Here is a 19,274-nt window from a genome sequence, read left to right on the forward strand (position 1 = left end):
TTTTTGGCAGAAGACACTATCATCATGCCGTAGTTATTTTCATTTGGCTAGCTATTATACAGTAGATGCTGGATTCACCTTCACATTGTCTCACAGTGATATTTTATTTAGCTCATACTATGATTATTTGTTATTGTTGTTTTTGTTGAGGTGTTATTGCTTTTGCAACGTAAGACTGTCCCGTTTGGGTTGATTAATTGTGAGCAGTGTTTACCACACACCCAGCAGGCACTCAGCTGCCATCAGTGGAGTTGAGATTTGGTCAAATGCAAATCATGATGTCAGATTATAAGTTGTTGTTTTTTTTTAAAATATCTTTTGAAGTTTGTTGGTTTTCAGTCAACTTTCAGAGTTTGGGCTGACTGAAAGCCAATAAACATCAAAAGATGTTAAAATTTCATAGAGTGCCTTTGGATTTTTACATCCGCCTGATTGTCATTTTCATCTGAAATATAACATCTGATGTTAAATTGAGGTGTTTTGCCAGTTTAGCTGCTGATTTAGAAATTGTCAATAAAGTGACTGTTACACACATTTCTTATCTTAATCTCTAATCTCTTCCCATTGTAGATAAATTTATTCATATATTTGCTTTAACTGTAGATTAATCCATACATATATATTTGCTTAAACTGTAGTTAAATTTATACATATATTTACTTAAAATAGAGTGCAGGAAACACAAGGCAGCGAAGCACAGACCAGATTGTATAAGAGTGGACACAGGTGAAAAGGTCACAACAGGGAATAGCAGGAGTGTAGCTCATGGTTAGCATCACTCCCTCAAACTAATTAAGTCAGAACAGAGTCCACAGAATTTCTACGGTAGCATGAAGTAGAGGGAGTCAGAAGTAGATAAGAGCAAGGTCGTGAATCAGGGAAAGAGAGGTTTTAATCTTCACAGATGCAACGAGAAGTCTACAGTGGGAACAGATGGTGCTGGCACGCGGTCAGACAGAAGAATCTGCAAAATAACACGAAGATCAAAAATACACACTTACACGCAGAAGCGAACACGTAAGCACCTCCTTGTAACACATAAAACTGGAGAAGATAGTTAGATTGTTGGACTTCTTGCCCCAACGCCAGGGACGACGCATCTGCGTATGCTGACTCCAGCATAGGGGAAGATGATCTCCAGAGCTCTGTATTCTTTCCTGTTAATCTGAATAAATTCTTTTGAACCAACTGGAAGGTGTCCTCTCCGGATTTTGAACAGCGCAATATAGAGTCTGTGGGTCCTTCTGATTGATTAATGATGACTTGTTGAAAAAATTCCTACAGAAACTTGGTGACCCCGACGTGATATGAAGGAGGGACATCGGTAACTCGGTCGATTGAGGACCACCTCGAGTGTCTCGGACTTCTCAATTCTCTGGCGCGCCACGTGAAATAAGGTAAGCAGTCACCTGTTGTATCAAAGTACTGCCATTGGACAATCCAAATTAAGAGAATTGTGAAGACCACCGTCATTCATAGTGAATTGGACACATCAAAGATTAACAGAAAAGAAATTATCAAAGATCGAAGAGAGGGTTCGACTTTGAATTAATTGGAGAGAGGGTCCGATTTAAAATATTGGAGTGAGGGTCCAATATAGTGACAAACGGCACTAGTGGGTGCAAGGCCCGGGGCAATAGAGTCCCCCGAATATATGAATTGGACAGCGGTAAATTGGCGCTACGGGCTTGGCAGGCTTAAGTGTCGGAGTCCATTGAGTTAACAACTCATAAAGAAGAAGTCACAGAAGAATAAGAGAAGTAAAATACGTCCAAAAAAAAAAAAAAAAACGTGCACGGGGATTTGTGTGGGTGGTTTCTGAGGCATCCAAAACAGACGAAGTGGGAAGAATAAGTAATGAGACTGTTGCAGTGAGTAACATCCGCCCCTCAGTAAAATCGAGTGGTAGAAGCTTGTTGGGAAAACTGCAACCTCTCTGATTAAAATTACTTACGCAGTCTGTGTGTCTCTGGGGTCTGTGGGAATTTTGGGATTGGACACTTGGTGAGGAGTCAGTAAAATTCTCAGACCTATGTTTCCTCATCACACTATCTTGGGATAGCGTAGAAGCATATGAGGAGAGATAACTGAGGAGGACAAGATCCACTGACACCTCTATAAGTGTGTGTGGCCACATTTGAACTGTGTTGTGTGATTATAATTGTGAAAGACCATGGCAAACAATGATAAACTAAACTGTGAACAGTGGGAGGTGTGGTGGAAAGGCCTAATATCGCAGGCGATATCTGGCTATTGTGGTGATGACAAGGGAAAGAAAACATTGAGACAGAACATTGATGAATACACTAAACAATGCAAAGGACAGAAGTGGTGGGGAGTCGGTGGACTCCAGTGTATTAGGGACAGATTGTGTGTGGATGAGAAGGCGGCGTATGATGAAGTGATGGATCATGACAAAGTGAAACCCGGCAGATTGAGCCGGAAGAAGCATGCTAAAGCAGGTCAGAAGAAAGATGAGTGGAGAGCAATGTTGCATTTGATGGCCATGGCAGCTGGAACCAGGTGTCACATACAGACGCTGAAAGGAACGCAGGAGAAACCTCCTCCGTACTCAGGTCCGTCGGCACCTCCAGCGCCTGCGGCAGTGTTGCAGATGCCTGTTATCTCGGTGAAGGGAGATGTACAGGTGGAGTTTGAGGAAGAGGAGGATGAGGCCTCCGGTGGACAGGGACAGTCAGAATACAATGAGGTGAGAGAGCAGTTAGAAGAAGCCAGAAGGAGACTAGAAGAGAAGAGACTGAGAAATGAAGGTGGAAACAGGGAAAGTAGAGAGGACAGGGAGAAGAGAGAGAGAGATGAGCAAGCATATAGAGACATAGAAGAAGAATATGGTGGTGGACTACTAGAGAATAATGGTGACAAACCACAGAAGGACAAGACTGACCATGACGCAGCTGACAAACCCGCCCCTACGAAAAAGAAAAGCAGGTCTACAGCAGAACCCAGACTGTTTGTAAACCCCCTACTGAGACCTGAGCCCCCTAAAAAGTGTGCAAAGCCCAGTACTGATGAAAGATGGATGTCAGTCAGAAAACTACAGACAAGAACAGAATATCACTCGCCTCACTCCAGAGGATGGGATCCCAGAGAGACGCTACCTGATAGACCTCCACTGACACCAAAACCACGTGATAAAGATCACAAATATATGCCAGGAAAACTGAAATGTGACATTGTGTTCGAGCGCGAAGACTCTGATGATGACGTGCCAACACAAAAAAGCCGTCCACCAGGTCGAGCACCCAGTAGACCAGGAAGCCGTTCTGCTAGCCCTGTGTCTGATCACACACGCAGTAAATCTACAGGCAGGAGTAGCAAAACAACGATGTTCGCTATGCCGCTGATACAACAACCAGGGGGTGGGGAAGTGATATACAAACCGTGGCCACTCGCTGACAGAGACACGTTGGTTAGACGCCTTCCCAGTTTATGGGATGAGGGTGCAGGACCCTGGCTGACAAAGTTACACTCCCTGACAGCGGGGACTACACTCTCCATAGGGGACATGAGAGCCCTGGTAGGAGCGTGTACTTCAGTATCACGTGTACTAGACATCGACACAGAAGCTGACACTAACGGTGCACCTGATAACATGCCTTACCCACAAATAGCGAGAGTGTGGGGAAATGCACTGAGAAGGGCGTTTCCGCCCTCATGCACAGCCCCTCACACAGTGTTTTCCAGACAGCCTGGTGAGTCTCCCTCCTCCTTCATAAACAGATGTGAGGATGAGTGGGAGAACAGAACAGGTGAAAGACCAAATCATTCCCCACTAGCAGCCACTCAATTTAAAATGGCTCTGTTAACAGGAGTGTCACAGAAGGTGCGCAGTGAGATGGAAAATGATCCTCATTGCAGTGGAGATAACTTGGCACAGTGGTGCAGAGTGTTTACTCACAGACTCAGACAAGAAGACAGTGACTCAGCTAAATCTAATAAAGAATTACAGGACTTGAAGATGCAACTGACTAAACTCCAAATAGCACAAGCCAGAGAACAAGCAACCGGTGCTAAGAAATCTGCCAAAGCAGAGAAACAGATGGTGCAACAGCAGGCCGCACCTGCACCACCGGCACCAGTAATGCCTGCACCTGTGGTACCAGCCTTACCATACTATCCACTGCAGTACCAGTGGGCTCAACCTGGATCCCAGCCTCAGTACTATCAGGCCCCTCTCCAACGAGGAGGAGGAGGCAGAGGGCGTGGTTACTCTCAACAGAGAGGAGGAGGCAGTGGTCGGGGAGGTGGGAACGGTAACCAGGGGCCGCTGCAGGGGGAGGGATGTTATGTCTGCGGGGCACTAGATCATTGGGCACGTCACTGTCCTAACAAACCTCCATCCCAGAGGGGACGTGGGCGTGGTCAGGGAGGACCACCACTGGAACATAAGGCATCACAACAACACCTGACTTCACAACAATACCAGATGCCTCAGTGGGAAAGGGAGGACTGGTATCCACCACAATAGGGGTGCCCGGTTCCAACAGCAGGGGGATTGGCTGACCCCCTGTTAAGAGTGAGAGTAGAGGGAGTAGCTGTTGACATGCTGGTGGACACAGGAGCAAAATATTCTCCTATAAATCATAGCCTCCCAGAAGCTCTTATCTCTGACAGAAAAGTGGAACTAGTGGGTTTTAATGGACAGCCAACTGCCATCCCATTTACCCACCCCCTCCGAACAGCAGTCAGTGGACAAACTTTGCAGCATCAGTTTGTGTACTCTCCATCCTGTCCTATTCCCCTGATGGGAAGAGACTTGTTGACTAAATGTAATGCTTCTATTTTGTGTGGTGAAACGGGACTGGAAATATCTTTCCCTAATGGAATAAAGATGACACCTACCAACTCGGTGCTGGCCTCCTCAGCGACTGGACAATGGTTGATGCATGAACCTGAAGTTAAAGAAAATGTGAACGCTACCATCTACTGGGCAGAACTGTGTCTAGATGAACCTGGTCCCCAAAGTCTGATGACTCTTTTCCATCAATGGCGCCCATGGATTAACTCCATGCACCCCTATGATCCTCCTACTGATCCGTATCATTGTACTCTCCTCTATGATCGATATCAGACTAATGAGGTATATGAAGAGGCGTTTAGTCAAGTGACTGGTTCACACTGGATGCTGCAGTCAGATTGTATATATGTAAATAAAACAGGAGTGACAGCCCATGTGGTGTTGACCCCCGAACAAGATGAATGGTTTGGAGATGCCTCAGTCCCACATATCTCACTGTTGTTGGGAGTTAGAGTGGATGCTAAGGATCTCGGACCAATGACCAAAGCGGCCCATTTAGGGACCGACTGGAAACAGACGCAGGTGGAAGGCTTAACATATTCAGCCTCCCTAGAGACTTATCGCATCACTCATCACACTGTGACCCCATCGGTGTTGCAACAGTGTGAGTTGACAAGACAACATGGACGTGAAAATTCAGATAGTGACATGACTACAGAACTCCTCAGTACCATATCGCCTTCGGTGTGGTCAGATGGAAAAACAGATGTAGGACACTGTGACCCTGAAACACCAGTAACATTTGAAGTGTCACCCGGACCGCCCGTTTGGATATCACAATATCCACCTAAGCCCAGTGCTGTCGGGCCCATCACTCAGATTATCAAGGACCTTGAACAAAAAGATGTTCTGGAGGCTTCCACCTCTACCTGGAACACTCCTATTCTACCTGTAGGGAAACCCAATGGAGATTGGAGAATGGCTCATGACTTGAGAGCTGTTAATGCACGTGTAATCACACCTCCTATCTCGGTTCCAAATCCGCGCACTGCCCTGTCTCAACTATCTCCAACACAACAGTTTTTCACAGTGATTGATCTAGCAAACGCATTCTTTTCAATACCTCTGCCAGTTGAACTGCGCAAGTACTTTGCATTCACGTGGAATGGACACAGATATCAGTACACAGTTCTACCTCAGGGATTCTCTCTCTCACCTGGCCTGTTCAATCGTGCGCTACATGAACATTTATCTAAAACCCTCCACCTCCCGCCAGATTGCATGTTACTACAGTATGTAGACTATAGTCTCATTGCCGCACCCACTGAATCTGAGTGTTTACAAGCCACCCAGGCATGCCTGAAATCCCTAGCTTTAGGAGGCTTTAAAGCGTCAAAATCCAAATTACAATGTGCGCGCTCCCAAGTAACATTTTTGGGAAGACTAGTCGCCGGTAACGCCACTTCCATTTCTGCAGAGCATTGTAACACCATTCTGAGATATCCCAAGCCTCAAATAGATTGTGACATGATGTCATTTCTGGGCCTTACAGGCTACAGCCGTCATCATATTAGCAACTACACCCACAAGATGACCCCGCTTCGCCGGCTAGTTAACGAACAAGGACTGAAGAATAGATTTAATCCCTTGGTGTGGACACCAGAGGCAGAGGACTCATTTGTTCAAGTGAAACAAGAACTAGCAACAGCAGCCGCTCTTTCAGCACCAAATTACGCTCAGACTTTTTACCTTGATGTTTCTGAAAAAGGCAACACCATGAATGGTGTTCTTTTCCAGAAAACAGGGGGAGGTAGGCGAGCAGTGTTAAAGTATCTGAGTGTAGCATTAGACACAGTCGAAACCAAACAACCACCTTGCGTAAGACACGCAGCAGGATTGACTAAATTACTACACAAAAGCGAACATCTCATAGCAGGACACCCATGTACAATCTTGACCTCTTGTGGAGTTGTGGGGTTGGTATCCTCTGAGGCATTCACTCTGACAGGAACAAGACAGTCCAGAATAGAGAAAGCTCTGTTGGCACCTAATTTGACGTACACCCACGAGGGGATAAATATGGCAGATCACATGACAGAAGGGGAACCGCACGAGTGCGCCCCGAGAGCCATACAAGACTCGACACTGAGAGAAGACCTGACGGCAACACCTAATCATGACGCCACATGCACATTGTTTTCTGACGGATGTTGTTTTAGAAAACATGATGGTTCACTCTCCGCAGCATGGGCTTTAGTGAAACTATCTGCAGATGGAACCTATGAAACCCTAGCAACAGGGCAAGTAATAGATGGCCCCTTAGCACAGAAGGCAGAAATTGTGGGACTCACTGAGGCATGCAAATTAGGGAAGGGACAGAGAGTAAACATATACACGGTCTCAGCATATGCAGTTAACGCAACACATGTGCAACTCCCAGAATGGAGAAGAGGAGGCTACTGCACCTCAACAGGCACACCAATCAGACATGAGACCATGATGAGAGAATTAGAGGAAGCACTCATGCTCCCGGAAACGGTTGCAGTAGTGAAGTGCAAGGGACATGATACAAGCATAACTATAGTGGCTAAGGGAAATCAAGCTGCAGATATGGCTGCAAAGCAAGCCGCAGGATATTCCCCGACATACCAAATGATGACAACAGAGACCAACATGACCGACCTAAAACCCCAGACGGATCAGTGACTAGAGCATTAGATAGACTGAGGGCTTTGTTGATAGAATTAAAGGAGCATTCAGGAATTGATGATCCATTCACAGGCTGGTTTGAAAATATGTTTGGCAAATGGTCGGGAATGATTAAGAGTGTTCTCTCTGGCATCTTGGTTGCATTTGCATTATTGATTATTTTTGGTTGTTGTTGTATCCCACTAATCAGATCTATGTGTGAGCGTGTGATTTCAGCAGCAGTGGGGAAGAAAGTTAATATGCAGACTGGGCCTCCTCCAGCATACCAGATGCTGTCCACCACTGAACCCTCAGCTCCTCCCCTGGATGAGGTTGGACCTGAGCTCGTCTGGGTAGATGAGTACACTGATAAGACCCCACAATTGGATGATCAGCTATAAATTTATCCAGCTGAAAAAGTGAGCACTTAGAAGTGCTCAACAGGGGGAAATGTAGATAAATTTATTCATATATTTGCTTTAACTGTAGATTAATCCATACATATATATTTGCTTAAACTGTAGTTAAATTTATACATATATTTACTTAAAATAGAGTGCAGGAAACACAAGGCAGCGAAGCACAGACCAGATTGTATAAGAGAGGACACAGTTGAAAAGGTCACAACAGGGAATAGCAGGAGTGTAGCTCACGGCTAGCATCACTCCCTCAAACTAATTAAGTCAGAACAGAGTCCACAGAATTTCTATGGTAGGATGAAGTAGAGGGAGTCAGAAGTAGATAAGAGCAAGGTCGTGAATCAGGGAAAGAGAGGTTTTGATCTTCACAGCTGCAACAAGAAGGCCACGATGGAACAGAAGGTACTGGCACGCGGTCAGACAGAAGAATCTGCAAAATAACACGAAGATCAAAAATACACACTTACACGCAGAAGCGAACACGTAAGCACCTCCTTGTAACACATAAAACTGGAGAAGATAGTTAGATTGTTGGACTTCTTGCCCCAACGCCAGGGACGACGCATCTGCGTATGCTGACTCCAGCATAGGGGAAGATGATCTCCAGAGCTCTGTATTCTTTCCTGTTAATCTGTATAAATTCTTTTGAAACAACTGGAAGGTGTCCTCTCCGGATTTTGAACAGCGCAATATAGAGTCTGTGGGTCCTTCTGATTGATTAATGATGACTTGTTGAAAAAATTCCTACACCATACATGAACCTCCTGTGGCTCAAGTTCCAGAAGTTTACCAAAAAAAAAAACATTTAATTTTTTTTTCTTCCTACTTGATCTTCCCACAAGTTTTAGAAATATCCTTAGTGTGTGTGTTTTTTAATGCATCATGTTACCTGACCTTGGGATATTTTTTAAAAAAAAGTGTCACTTAGTCTTAGGCTCGTTTGAAGGGTGAATAATGGCGTTGCTTATACTCCGTTGACCTCTTTAAAGACCACAGCTCTCATACAGGCTGTTTATCGGCGATCTTGGTTAACTTCTTCTGCTCGACGATAAAACTTTTTTTAAATTTCGAACCCACTGACTACCTCTCGCATGCCAAGGGAGCGCTCAGCCATTTTAGTAAGTCCCCCTCCCGTGTTGAAAAAACGCGTCTGTGTCGAGTGATTTCTGGGAAAGTACGGTCCTCAAGAACTACCTACTAGTATCTGTTTTTCATGTACGATCAACGATCTGCAGTTTTAACATTGTACTGCTGTTGTTAAAAGTGTTTTTAGTGGTTTGACATTCCATTAGGGAAATGACGTCGACAAACATTTTAGAAGTGATCACGGTTCGGTTATGCAAAAGTGTTGCTGGAGGATGCGGGCATCGATCCCGCTACCTCTCGCATGCTAAGCGAGCGCTCTACCATTTGAGCTAATCCCCCATGAACAACGAGCAGACGCCTACAAGTATTGTCATAAAGATACTGATATGGCTCATGAATTTATATTACTGTATATTATCAGGACTGTGTTCCTGATATTATATTTCAGTTGATTTAGTGCAAAGTGAGGTTGACATATCACCGACCATTGTTACGAAGCTTTATTGCACACACTTACAATCCACCAATATGCGGAATAAAACCCCGACAACAAAACGGTTTATGTCACAACTGTTTATTTAAAACTCAAAATGATGAGTGTTCTGTAGATGTTTAAGTGGTCAATGAATGCGAGTTCCAGAGCAGACACCAGCCAGTTTGCGAAGTCAAAATAAAAAATAAAATATAATAAAATAAAATAAAGGCTGGGAAAGGACAAGTAGACTTTTTTTTGCTAATGTTCTCTTATTTTCCAAACTCATACACCCTGGGCGATCCTTCACAGCAAATTAAAAGTATGATTAGCTTTAAGAACATGACAATATCGATCATGTGAATGTGTATTAATTCAGTGGTCGGGTCCATTATATTTTAGAGTAAAACATCAGAACTGCTACAATCTAAACCATGTCAGTCTAAGTTTTAAACTTCTAGCCTACTGCGTGTTGGCCAGACAGATTCATTAACCAGGACCGTGCGTTATCAGACAAAATCTCCACATAAAATACATTTACAAAATATCACTCATTCACAGTCAATGCGTAACATTCTCATGCTCAGATATGTTGCTGATCAATAATGAATAATTGCAGCTGATCATATGCTTTGAGTCATTACACTAAAATATCTCCTTCAGCGTTTCGACATACCGTGATGAACCCACTACGACAGAAACCAAAAGCTTGACTCAAGAACAAACTGAAATAACACACAGGGCCTCCATTTTAATGTACAGTAGGTTTTGCATCTTTTTTTTTTGCTACAGAAGGTTAATCTGGCTTAAATATAAGTTAAATAAATAAGAAACTGTTATAACAAAGTCACTTTCGTTACAGTTTTGTAGCTCAGTCCTGATGGCACATTGGAGCAGTGTTGGTCTGTGCTCTAGTAGTGGTAGTAGTATTAACAGCGCACCAAAGGCAAATAAATAATGAGCAAAGACATTGTTATCTCAGAAATCAAAATATCGGTAATATTTACAGACTTAAATTCACCGTATGCCATAACAACCTCCATGCCAGGCTTGCTTCACTTTACTCATGCTGAAATAACTGGTTATTGTTACTGTGTCAGTGGAGGCGGGGAAGAGCAGCAAATGATGCGTCGTCGTTGTGGATGCCAGGAGGATGATGGGGTGGGGGATGGGGCTGGGTGGGGGGGGGGGGGGGGGTTTAACAGATATAGATGTGAGACAGAAAGGAAAAGCCAAAAGGAGGGGAAGGGATAATGGCAAGTATTCATAGAGAGCGTGCAGAGAGCGCAGAAATGAAGAAATGAGGACCAAAAAAACAAAAAAAAAAAAAGGGAAGGGGATTGTAATGTTAGTGGACATATGAAGGGTTCAGTATTCATCCTGGTCCAGGTGGGCTTGCTCATCGAGGTCTTCGTCCTCTGGAGGTGCAAAGCCTTCCTGAGATACAAAAGACAAGGAGACATAAGATCAAACTCTTCTTGACATAATATTTCACTTAAATTATGAAACCCTCATAAATACCTCTGTTGCGTAAAGAATGTTGATTATCCTGCTGAGGATTGGGTTGTTTTCACTCTCGTGCTCCTGGCAGATCAGCTCAATGTCCCGTAGTTTGCTGAAATAGAAGTCTCTCTCCTTCTCTAGTCCATCAACGGTTAACTTCAACTCCATCAACTGGCAAAGACATGATGAGAGAAAAGTTTATGTTGATGGTAGATTCTGGAAGGCTGCTATGAGCCATGTGGTGGTGTCCTCTGTGGCCTACCCTGTCACGGAGGATATAAGAAATGACTAATTTCACTATCACAATTTACTCCATTTGGTCGAATCACATTTGACTTTACATGACTTGGTTATTTCCTCAAATTTAAGCTCTATCAATAGAGCAGTTTGTATCCTTGCTGCAGAGCGGGGGTGTAACTATGGACACAAACTATATGCTGTGAACTCCATAGAGATTTAATTTTTTAACTCATTAGCAAGGGCTTGAATGTACAGGGCATTTATGACAATGAAAATATAATGTACTATTACTTTAAACTGAGTGCTTTTCATTGTGATGGCTTCAGCATGTGTTACCTGGTGGCTGAGGGCGCTTGTGTGTGATATTCTGCTTATCACAGAGCTGTGCATCATGCAATGGTGCTGTGGAGGGTTGGATCTAACTGATGCTACTGAATAGTCAATCCCAAAGTGGGCACATTCTGACATATTTCTGGGTTTATTTTCAATTTAACTCTAAAAGGGACCATTATTTAAAAACAATGCTTTGTTAAATAAGACTAGAAACTGGTGATTGAAACCATCAACTGATTAGAAAAATGTTCACTAAGGTAAAAAAATTAAACTGAACAAGAATTATAATCCTCTCTTGGACTACTACTACAGTCGCCCCCTGCTGGCCATTTGAAAGAAAAAGCTGTCACCTGCATGTGCAAATCTTTAGTGATACGAATACAGACTCATAAAATACATATGAGGGAATAATATAACCTTTGCTGTGAAAGTCTACCTGTTGGTTTAGCTCCATGATCTCAGCATCACTGCCCCCATTTCTGGACAAAGATGGATTCTTCCTCATAGCTGGGGTGTTGTGTTGGACTCGCTGTGGTGTTGGCATGTTTTTAGGGACTGTAGGAGATGTCCTCTGTGGTCCTGGAGTAATCAGAGATGGTCAGAAATGTTAAGCATTTTACTTTTTCCAAGTATTAAATCAACAGTAAGGTGCTGATATGACTCTTGACAGGCGTTTTGCTTACATTCCTCCTCATCATGTGACCCATTAAGAGTTTCAGTTAATGTGCTTTAACTGCAAAGTGATGGGGGTCAAATTCCACAAACTTTATTTTGTGCATGCATGCAGGTGATACAAACTTGAGCTTTTTTTTGCACAAATTGAGGCCTAAATGTCCCCCATGAAATATAAACAGATCTTTTAATGGCAAGTATATAAATGGCAAATTATTATAGCAAGCAGAACCTGTTTAAGCATTCATATAAGCACCAACTATTGATTAAAAACCAATTTAGAAGTCCTGTCCATTCATTTAGAGGGAACTAATGCGTTTACATTAGCTTTGTAGCTGCTATGGTGATGGATAAAGCACATCATAAATGATGTTGTCAGCATATTTTTAAAGCCTTATGTTGTGACTTTGATGACATTTCTGTATTCTATCTAATAATGAATATGTAAAAGACACATTAAGATTGCCAGATTTGAAAAAAATGTTAAATTATAAAATGTGTCAAAATAGCCAAATATCTCAATTTATATTCAATCTCAAACTTTTTCCTGCCTCTCTTTAAGTGTTCAAGCAGTGGACAAACATGCTGACATGCATTATTTTGATTTAATGAAAAACCACATCAAAGTCACACATCAGGTTTACCACACGCAAATCAAATTAGACTGTTCGCTATGATTTTCAAAGCAAAAGCTTTCACAGAGGCAGAGCACTGATTGTCAGGCTTCAGGTTAGTTACGTCACTATTTTCTTAATCGTCATCAAACTTCACTGCATCACTGGTTGTAATTCTATGCACTTTTTTATGTGCAATTTCAAATTCCACATAAAAGACAAAAAGCAAAATCTTAAAATGATGCAAAATGTTTTCACGGTATTGTGGACTGTGTAAACCTCACTCCCCAGTACCTTGAAGTCGCATGGGAACATTTTTTTTATGGTTAAATATTCACCCATGATCCATCCATCCATCCATCCATTTTCTATTCTGCTTATCCGTTAAGGGTTGCAGGGGGCTGGAGCCTATCCCAGCTGACATTGGGCGAGAGGCGCGGTTCACCCTGGACGGGTTGTCAGTCCATCGCAGGGCCATCAGGAGCAATTAGGGGTTCAGTATCTTGCTCAAGGATACTTCAACATGGTCACCGGGGGAAGTGAGGATCGAAGCAGAGACCCTTCGGTTGCTAGACGGCCACTTCACCTCCAAGTCATGCCGCCCCATCACTCATGATAATAACTTTATAAATTGGTCCCCCCCCAAAAAATATTTCTTATGAAATGAGACTGCATGAGAATTTGTGATTTTAGAATTTCAGAGGGAAATCTTGTGTGGACAAAAGAAAATATCAATTAATATTATTAAAGCGTCAGGAAGACATATTGCACATAGTGAAGTGGTGTTTTCCTGATATTGTGACACAAAAAAACATGCCACTTCTGTTGTCAACAAATTTCCTGCTGTGTAGAAGCAAATACACCAAAATTCTAAAATAACAAACTCACAGGGTCTCATGCACTCTTATGTTAGGGGAAAAAAAAAAGATCTTAGGGGGTCTGAGACTAAATCAGAAACAACCTGCAGAAAAATGATGAATATTTAACTGTAAAAAGTTAGCTCATGCAGTGAGGTTGAGTCCAGTACGAGACTGCGCTTCTCACACAAGCATTTGCAAGATATTTTACTCTGAGCTGGGGGTGACAACACAGTGTAATATTTAAATGTGAGGGTAAAGAAATTACTGAAAAAAAAGTGAGAACTGTGAAACAAACTCGAGTAACGAACAAATATGTAATCGGGACTGTGTTCCTGATGGTAAACCGCCCTAGTAGGGATGTGCCATTACAGGTGCAATAACATATTCTTATTTTTAATATTTTTTTGTAAATTGTCCAATTTAAATGTTAATATTTTTAGTTTTTGTTTCATATCTCGTAAATAATGTTTCTTTTAATTTATATTATCCTTTCTTCTTCCCTCTGTAAATGCTGCAGAAACTATTTAAATTTCCCCTGTGTGGGATTAACAAAGTATTCTTATTCTTATTTATGAGTAAAAACTCTCTGATACAAACCTTTGATATGGACTCAATTACTGGAGACATGACAGAGCCTTTTAGGCTCTCTGAGAAGGAGGAGAGACAGAAACTACAACAGACCAATTTAAATAAGAGCACCGGTCGTAGGAAATTCGGTTGAAATAAATTGAAGTTAATTTAATCCAAAATCCTGACTACTGTTGCTGTCAGTGGTGGAGTGGAGGTAGGTAGACAGCAGGCAGGCATGAATCAAGGAACCGGGAATTTTTTTTTTTTTTTAAAATCCAAAATAACATAAACTAACTGACATAAACATAAACTAACAATGAAAATGAGCATGTTTACATGGACAACAATATTCTGATATTAACACAATTAAGGCAATATTCTGAAAAAGACACTGCCATGTAAACACCATTTTATATTGACATTAACCAGAGTAAGGTCATAGTTAAAGTAAGCAGTCGTCAGACTGCAGCATTCCGACCTTAGTTATTGGAGTTTACTGCAGACATGCACACACCTGTGCTATGATTATTAGTTGGACTTTGCTCTGTAGCATGGAAACAGGAAAATGAATGATATATTCTGGAAAAATCCCTTCGGTCAAAACATTTAAGGCAGTATTTATATAGGTCCATAGTGGGATTATTTCCGTCCATGTAAACTTAGCTTACTGAAAGCGACTTGGACCTAAAATGAACTAATGAGAAAACAAGTGATAGGTGGGAAACCGCAAGGGTAGAGAGGGAGCTGATTGGCTGAGAAACACTGGGAACTGAGCTGATGAGGATTTCTGCTGCCTTCAAATGGAACATCTGAACTTTACAATGTGGAAAGTTGTGTACATGAATTGAGAGCTCAGACCTTCAAGCAAATTCCCACTTGCCAGGTCAGAAATACCCCAAGACAGAGGCCTTAATATGGAATCTCCTTGTGAAAACGGTAAACACGACCTAATTTGAGAGGAGAATAATGAACTCATGTGACAGAGGTGATGATACGAAAAAGGAGGTGATAAAAAAAGAGACAAAAACCGGAAGTGAAACCAATCGTGACACAAGAGGGAGGTACATTTCAAAATAAAACAGGAACAAACAAAAACAGGGTTCGGCAAACATATAAAGCTCCACATACAAACGTAAAAATAACACAATTGAAAAAAAGAAAAGAAAATATCAAAACTGAAAAACCAACAGATGAAACTGGACTGTTGCATCACCTGCTTGATGCAGTGCACAGGGAAAATCTCATCTCTCTGATCATACTGAATGATCAAATAGAATTCTAGCATGATATTCAATACTTGCTAATGGTGCATCCCAGTAGGTACTGAGATGACTACTCCTCAGTCGTACCTACACTGTGTCATGTTGCCTGTGAATGCTGGGCAGTGAGATGGGTCTAAGAAGACAGCAGTCATTTTGTGAATCGTGCTGCTCACATCGCTTGCTTGCAGGGAGCGCTTTTGAGCCATCCAAAGCTCAGCAAGACCGTGCAGCTGAGGCAAAACTGTTGGGTTACCTGGGTTTCTCTTTGGTTTGTGGATAAAGTGATCACCTGGGTTGGGGGGAGGGGCCACGTCCTGCCCCTGTCTGGCTAGTAAAGGGTCATACTCCTTCCCGTCATAGTTAGCGTCGAAGAACTTCTTGAACCACTGCACGAACTCAAAATTGTCTTGGAACTTCCCTTTTACGAGCTTTTCAACAGGAATTATCTAAACAGTGGAGATACAAGTTTGGAAATGAGGTTAAAAAAAATTCAGGTATTTTCAACAATATATCATATTAAAGCAGCATGCCAAATTTTTTAGGAAACACACCAGTAGACCCACAGAGACCACAAAACAACTAGTTAGCATAGCATAATGAATGGCAGTGAATGGGGTTAACAGGCCTACATCATCCATTGTCACGTCATGTTCTAGAAAGATAACAATTGAGTGTATTTTCCCAAAAAGTTGCTGTGTTGCTTTTAACATTCTCAAAAAAATAAATAAATAAAAAGATTCTAACCTTGTCGACACTCATCCTTTTAAAAGCTGCTTGAAGAACCTTGAAGTTATGTATAAATTCATGCTCGAGTTTGGCTTGAAATTTGACCTTCTTCAGAAGGATGCAACCCGGAAACAACATGTCCATGAACTGGCAATATGCAGCTCCTGGAAAACACACCTTTTGTTTAGTTCCGAACAGCCAGGAATCTTTTCTTCTGTTCTCAGGAAAACTCACCTGGGTACTGGCCTTACCTGAACACAGCTGCTCAATCTTGGTGTAGGTGAGATGCAAAGAATCGTTGACCCATGCCAGCATGTCATGTCGGCTGAGGTTGTCGATAGACACAGATGTGGCATACACATTCACTGCCATCCCCTTCCTAAAATAAAACACACGAGAAGAGGTGCTTGAGTTGGAGTTTTGTTGGTCTGTTGGTAGCAGGATCCTGAAACCGTTAACTGAACTAAGCAGATCATAAACAAACATTTTAAATTTAAGTCCATCATCATTAAAGGTACCATTTCTTCTACCCCGCCAAACGCCCAACCCTGACTCACCTGAACTTGTTTTATTTCTATTTTGTGGTTGTATTTATTACCCTGTCTGTCCCAATTATGTTATTAGTATTTTGTCTGTCCTGACGTTGTTCGTTGTGTGCTGCTACCTTGGCCAGGGCTCACTTGCAAAACAGATGCCTTATCTCAATGTGATTTTATCCCTGGTTAAATAAAGGTTACATAAAAAAAAATAAATAAAATCCTCCCCAAAACTACTTACCTGACACACTGGACTAGAGCAAAAGTTCACATGAGACCAGACACCTGTCCCTGAAATTTAGTCCTGAGACCCGATCACACTTTCTTTTTTTACAGCCAAAAAGAAGTCAGACTTTCTAAGTTTACAGATGTGCTGCTACTGTTAGCCTTAGCAGCAGCAGGGGTGTTCAGGCTTTCCAAAACACTTCTTGGTAGTACCAGTGTAATTTGGTTGCTACTAGGAATGCATCATAACAACACACAACCACATATTCAAATTACACGTTGACCGTGTTGCTTTTTCTTCCACAAGAACAAAAAGCAAAAGTTTTACTAGGTTGTGTGTATCTGCTGTGTGTGCAGCTTATCCCTCACTGAGGAAATACAGACTAGACTAACAGTAGTAGCGCAATAACAGTAAAACACAGTAGTGACTATGCTTATTTATATTCATTTCAGCTCAGTTTGACTGTATTTGCAGTTTTCCTTCGACTTAATGTACAAAACAAAACAAACTGAAACCCACCAACAACAAATACAAACCAAATAGTGTGCTTTCTAAAATGTTGCAACCTTTAAAAGTTTAATAACCAACAAATTTAACCCATTCACTCATCATATTGGACATGACACATCTGATTTACTGGATTATACTAGATAGCAAACATGCTATGTACATTCCTAAATGATACACCCACTAGCATACACTCTGTAATCCCATGACTTTGCAACCCCAGCCTTCTGATGCAGCAGGATGAATCTTTGGATTGATGCTTTTGAGGGTGTCCCTTTCTGGCTGGGATGAGGCAGGGTTTTTAAAGACTGCAGCTCTTGGGCCGGGTCACAAACCTTTCCTGATGTCCTGTTATCCTTTAAGGAAATACTTCATTTTTGACTAGCGCCTGAGAAGCGTCTTCAGTTTCAGTTTTAATCCACAGATGTGTGGTGATGATGAGGGCTGTGAGCATAATCCTCTTGTAGATTACACAGAAATATCCTGATGTTTGTGAGCAGCTTTACACATCTGGCAGCTCTCAGCCTCCTCTGTGCTCACTTTGCTCGCCTGCTAATACCTTCCAGCTCGGTCGACATGGGCCTGCAACACCTTTTTTATGACACAATTAACATGGATTCAGAAACTAAGACTGGAGGGATTATTTTTAAGGTCTCATCCTACAGCTAGAGAGAAATGTCACATAATCTGACCCTGAATCAGCTCCAATCAGCACTGATTTCTGATGATGGCACTATTGTGAATGTACCTTCAGCGGCGCATTGGAGCAGCTTTCCTCCCCATGGGACTTAAATAATCATTATGGCCGGCTACCAACCCCTTTAATGGAAAAATCTTCTGTTTTCACCTGCATTAATGGGCGTTAACCGCAAAGTGGGTGTGATTTCTGATAAATATGGATTCTTGGATCGAGCGGCGCATGAAAGGGAAGCCCATTCTCCTAAAAGGCATTCTCCTAAAAGGCCTGTGAGAATACCCGGATCGTTGCAGCGAAATCCTGGGTGCTAATCGCTGAAGTCAAATGGGCGGGGGTTTCCGATTGGTAGCCTGAGCTGAGAACAATAAATGTGCCCGTTTTGCTATGTTATAACCCTGCAAAGGTGGTGCTGCTCCCCGAGCGGCCCCCTCTACAGGCCTCCCCGAATACCTCAGGACTGTCAGCGCACGGAAGGAAATTCTACCCGCATGTAATTAAACACTCTACAACATACACACACAAATAAAGAAATAAGTAGACTGGTTTAAACACCCTTACGATACTCACAATATTCAGGAGTGTGTGTAGTTATGAAGCTAGCAGTATTCCGTGTGTCAGTGCTGTCGTCGTTGTCAGCCCTGCGTGCTGCTCACTGCTTGGTAACGGGCCGCCCTGTCTGGGGCTGCAACAATCCAGCTCCCACTGCGCATGCGCCCGACTCCATGCTGGTAAAGGTTTATTATAAATAGGACTTTGGCTTGTTCCAGCTAAGAGACACATGATGTGTGTGTGGTTGGAGTTTTAGGCCCTCTAAGGTTTCAGAGAGGTCAGGCAGCACAAAGATACCTTATGTTAATTATTTATCCGTCGCTATGATACCAACAAAAGTGGAAAAATCTGATTTTATGGCACTAAAAGTGCTAATACAAAAAATGTAACAAATTATGTGGTGCAAGTAAAAAGTTGGACAGCTTTTCCTACTGGGGGCAGCATGGCTCAGAGGTAGAGTGGCTGTGTAGCACCCTGCCTCTTGAATAAACAAATACATGATGAAGTAAAAAACCCCAAAATGATTTAATATTTATCAAATGATTTTGATTTTGC

At 42.3% G+C, this 19,274-nt stretch overlaps 1 protein-coding gene and 1 non-coding gene across 3 annotated transcripts; both read right to left on the reverse strand.

The window, feature by feature from the left end:
- Window positions 1–9,218: 9,218 nt before the first annotated feature.
- trnaa-agc (transfer RNA alanine (anticodon AGC)) lies at window positions 9,219–9,291 on the reverse strand. The gene has a single exon. It is a non-coding gene; the product is annotated as a tRNA-Ala (tRNA).
- Window positions 9,292–9,495: 204 nt separating this feature from the next.
- mapre3a (microtubule-associated protein, RP/EB family, member 3a) lies at window positions 9,496–18,867 on the reverse strand. Of its 2 annotated transcripts, none has more exons than XM_086182825.1 (7): window positions 18,738–18,867; window positions 16,456–16,583; window positions 16,223–16,368; window positions 15,768–15,924; window positions 11,937–12,079; window positions 10,946–11,098; window positions 9,496–10,861 (listed from the first exon to the last, which is right to left on the reverse strand). In XM_086182825.1, exons 2-7 carry the CDS (start codon window positions 16,574–16,576, stop codon window positions 10,793–10,795), a joined length of 789 nt encoding a protein of 262 aa, XP_086038951.1. In that variant the 5' UTR covers window positions 16,577–16,583; window positions 18,738–18,867; the 3' UTR covers window positions 9,496–10,792. The 2 variants fall into 2 exon arrangements, with proteins under 2 accessions (XP_086038951.1, XP_086038950.1); XM_086182824.1 differs by having other exon boundaries at window positions 15,732–15,924.
- Between the last annotated feature and the right edge of the window lie 407 nt (window positions 18,868–19,274).

The sequence above is a fragment of the Aulostomus chinensis genome, chromosome 17 (assembly GCF_037954235.1).
Source record: "Aulostomus chinensis isolate RoL2024-O1b breed Wild chromosome 17, RoL_Achi_v1.0, whole genome shotgun sequence".
Taxonomy (NCBI): Eukaryota; Metazoa; Chordata; class Actinopteri; order Syngnathiformes; family Aulostomidae; genus Aulostomus; species Aulostomus chinensis.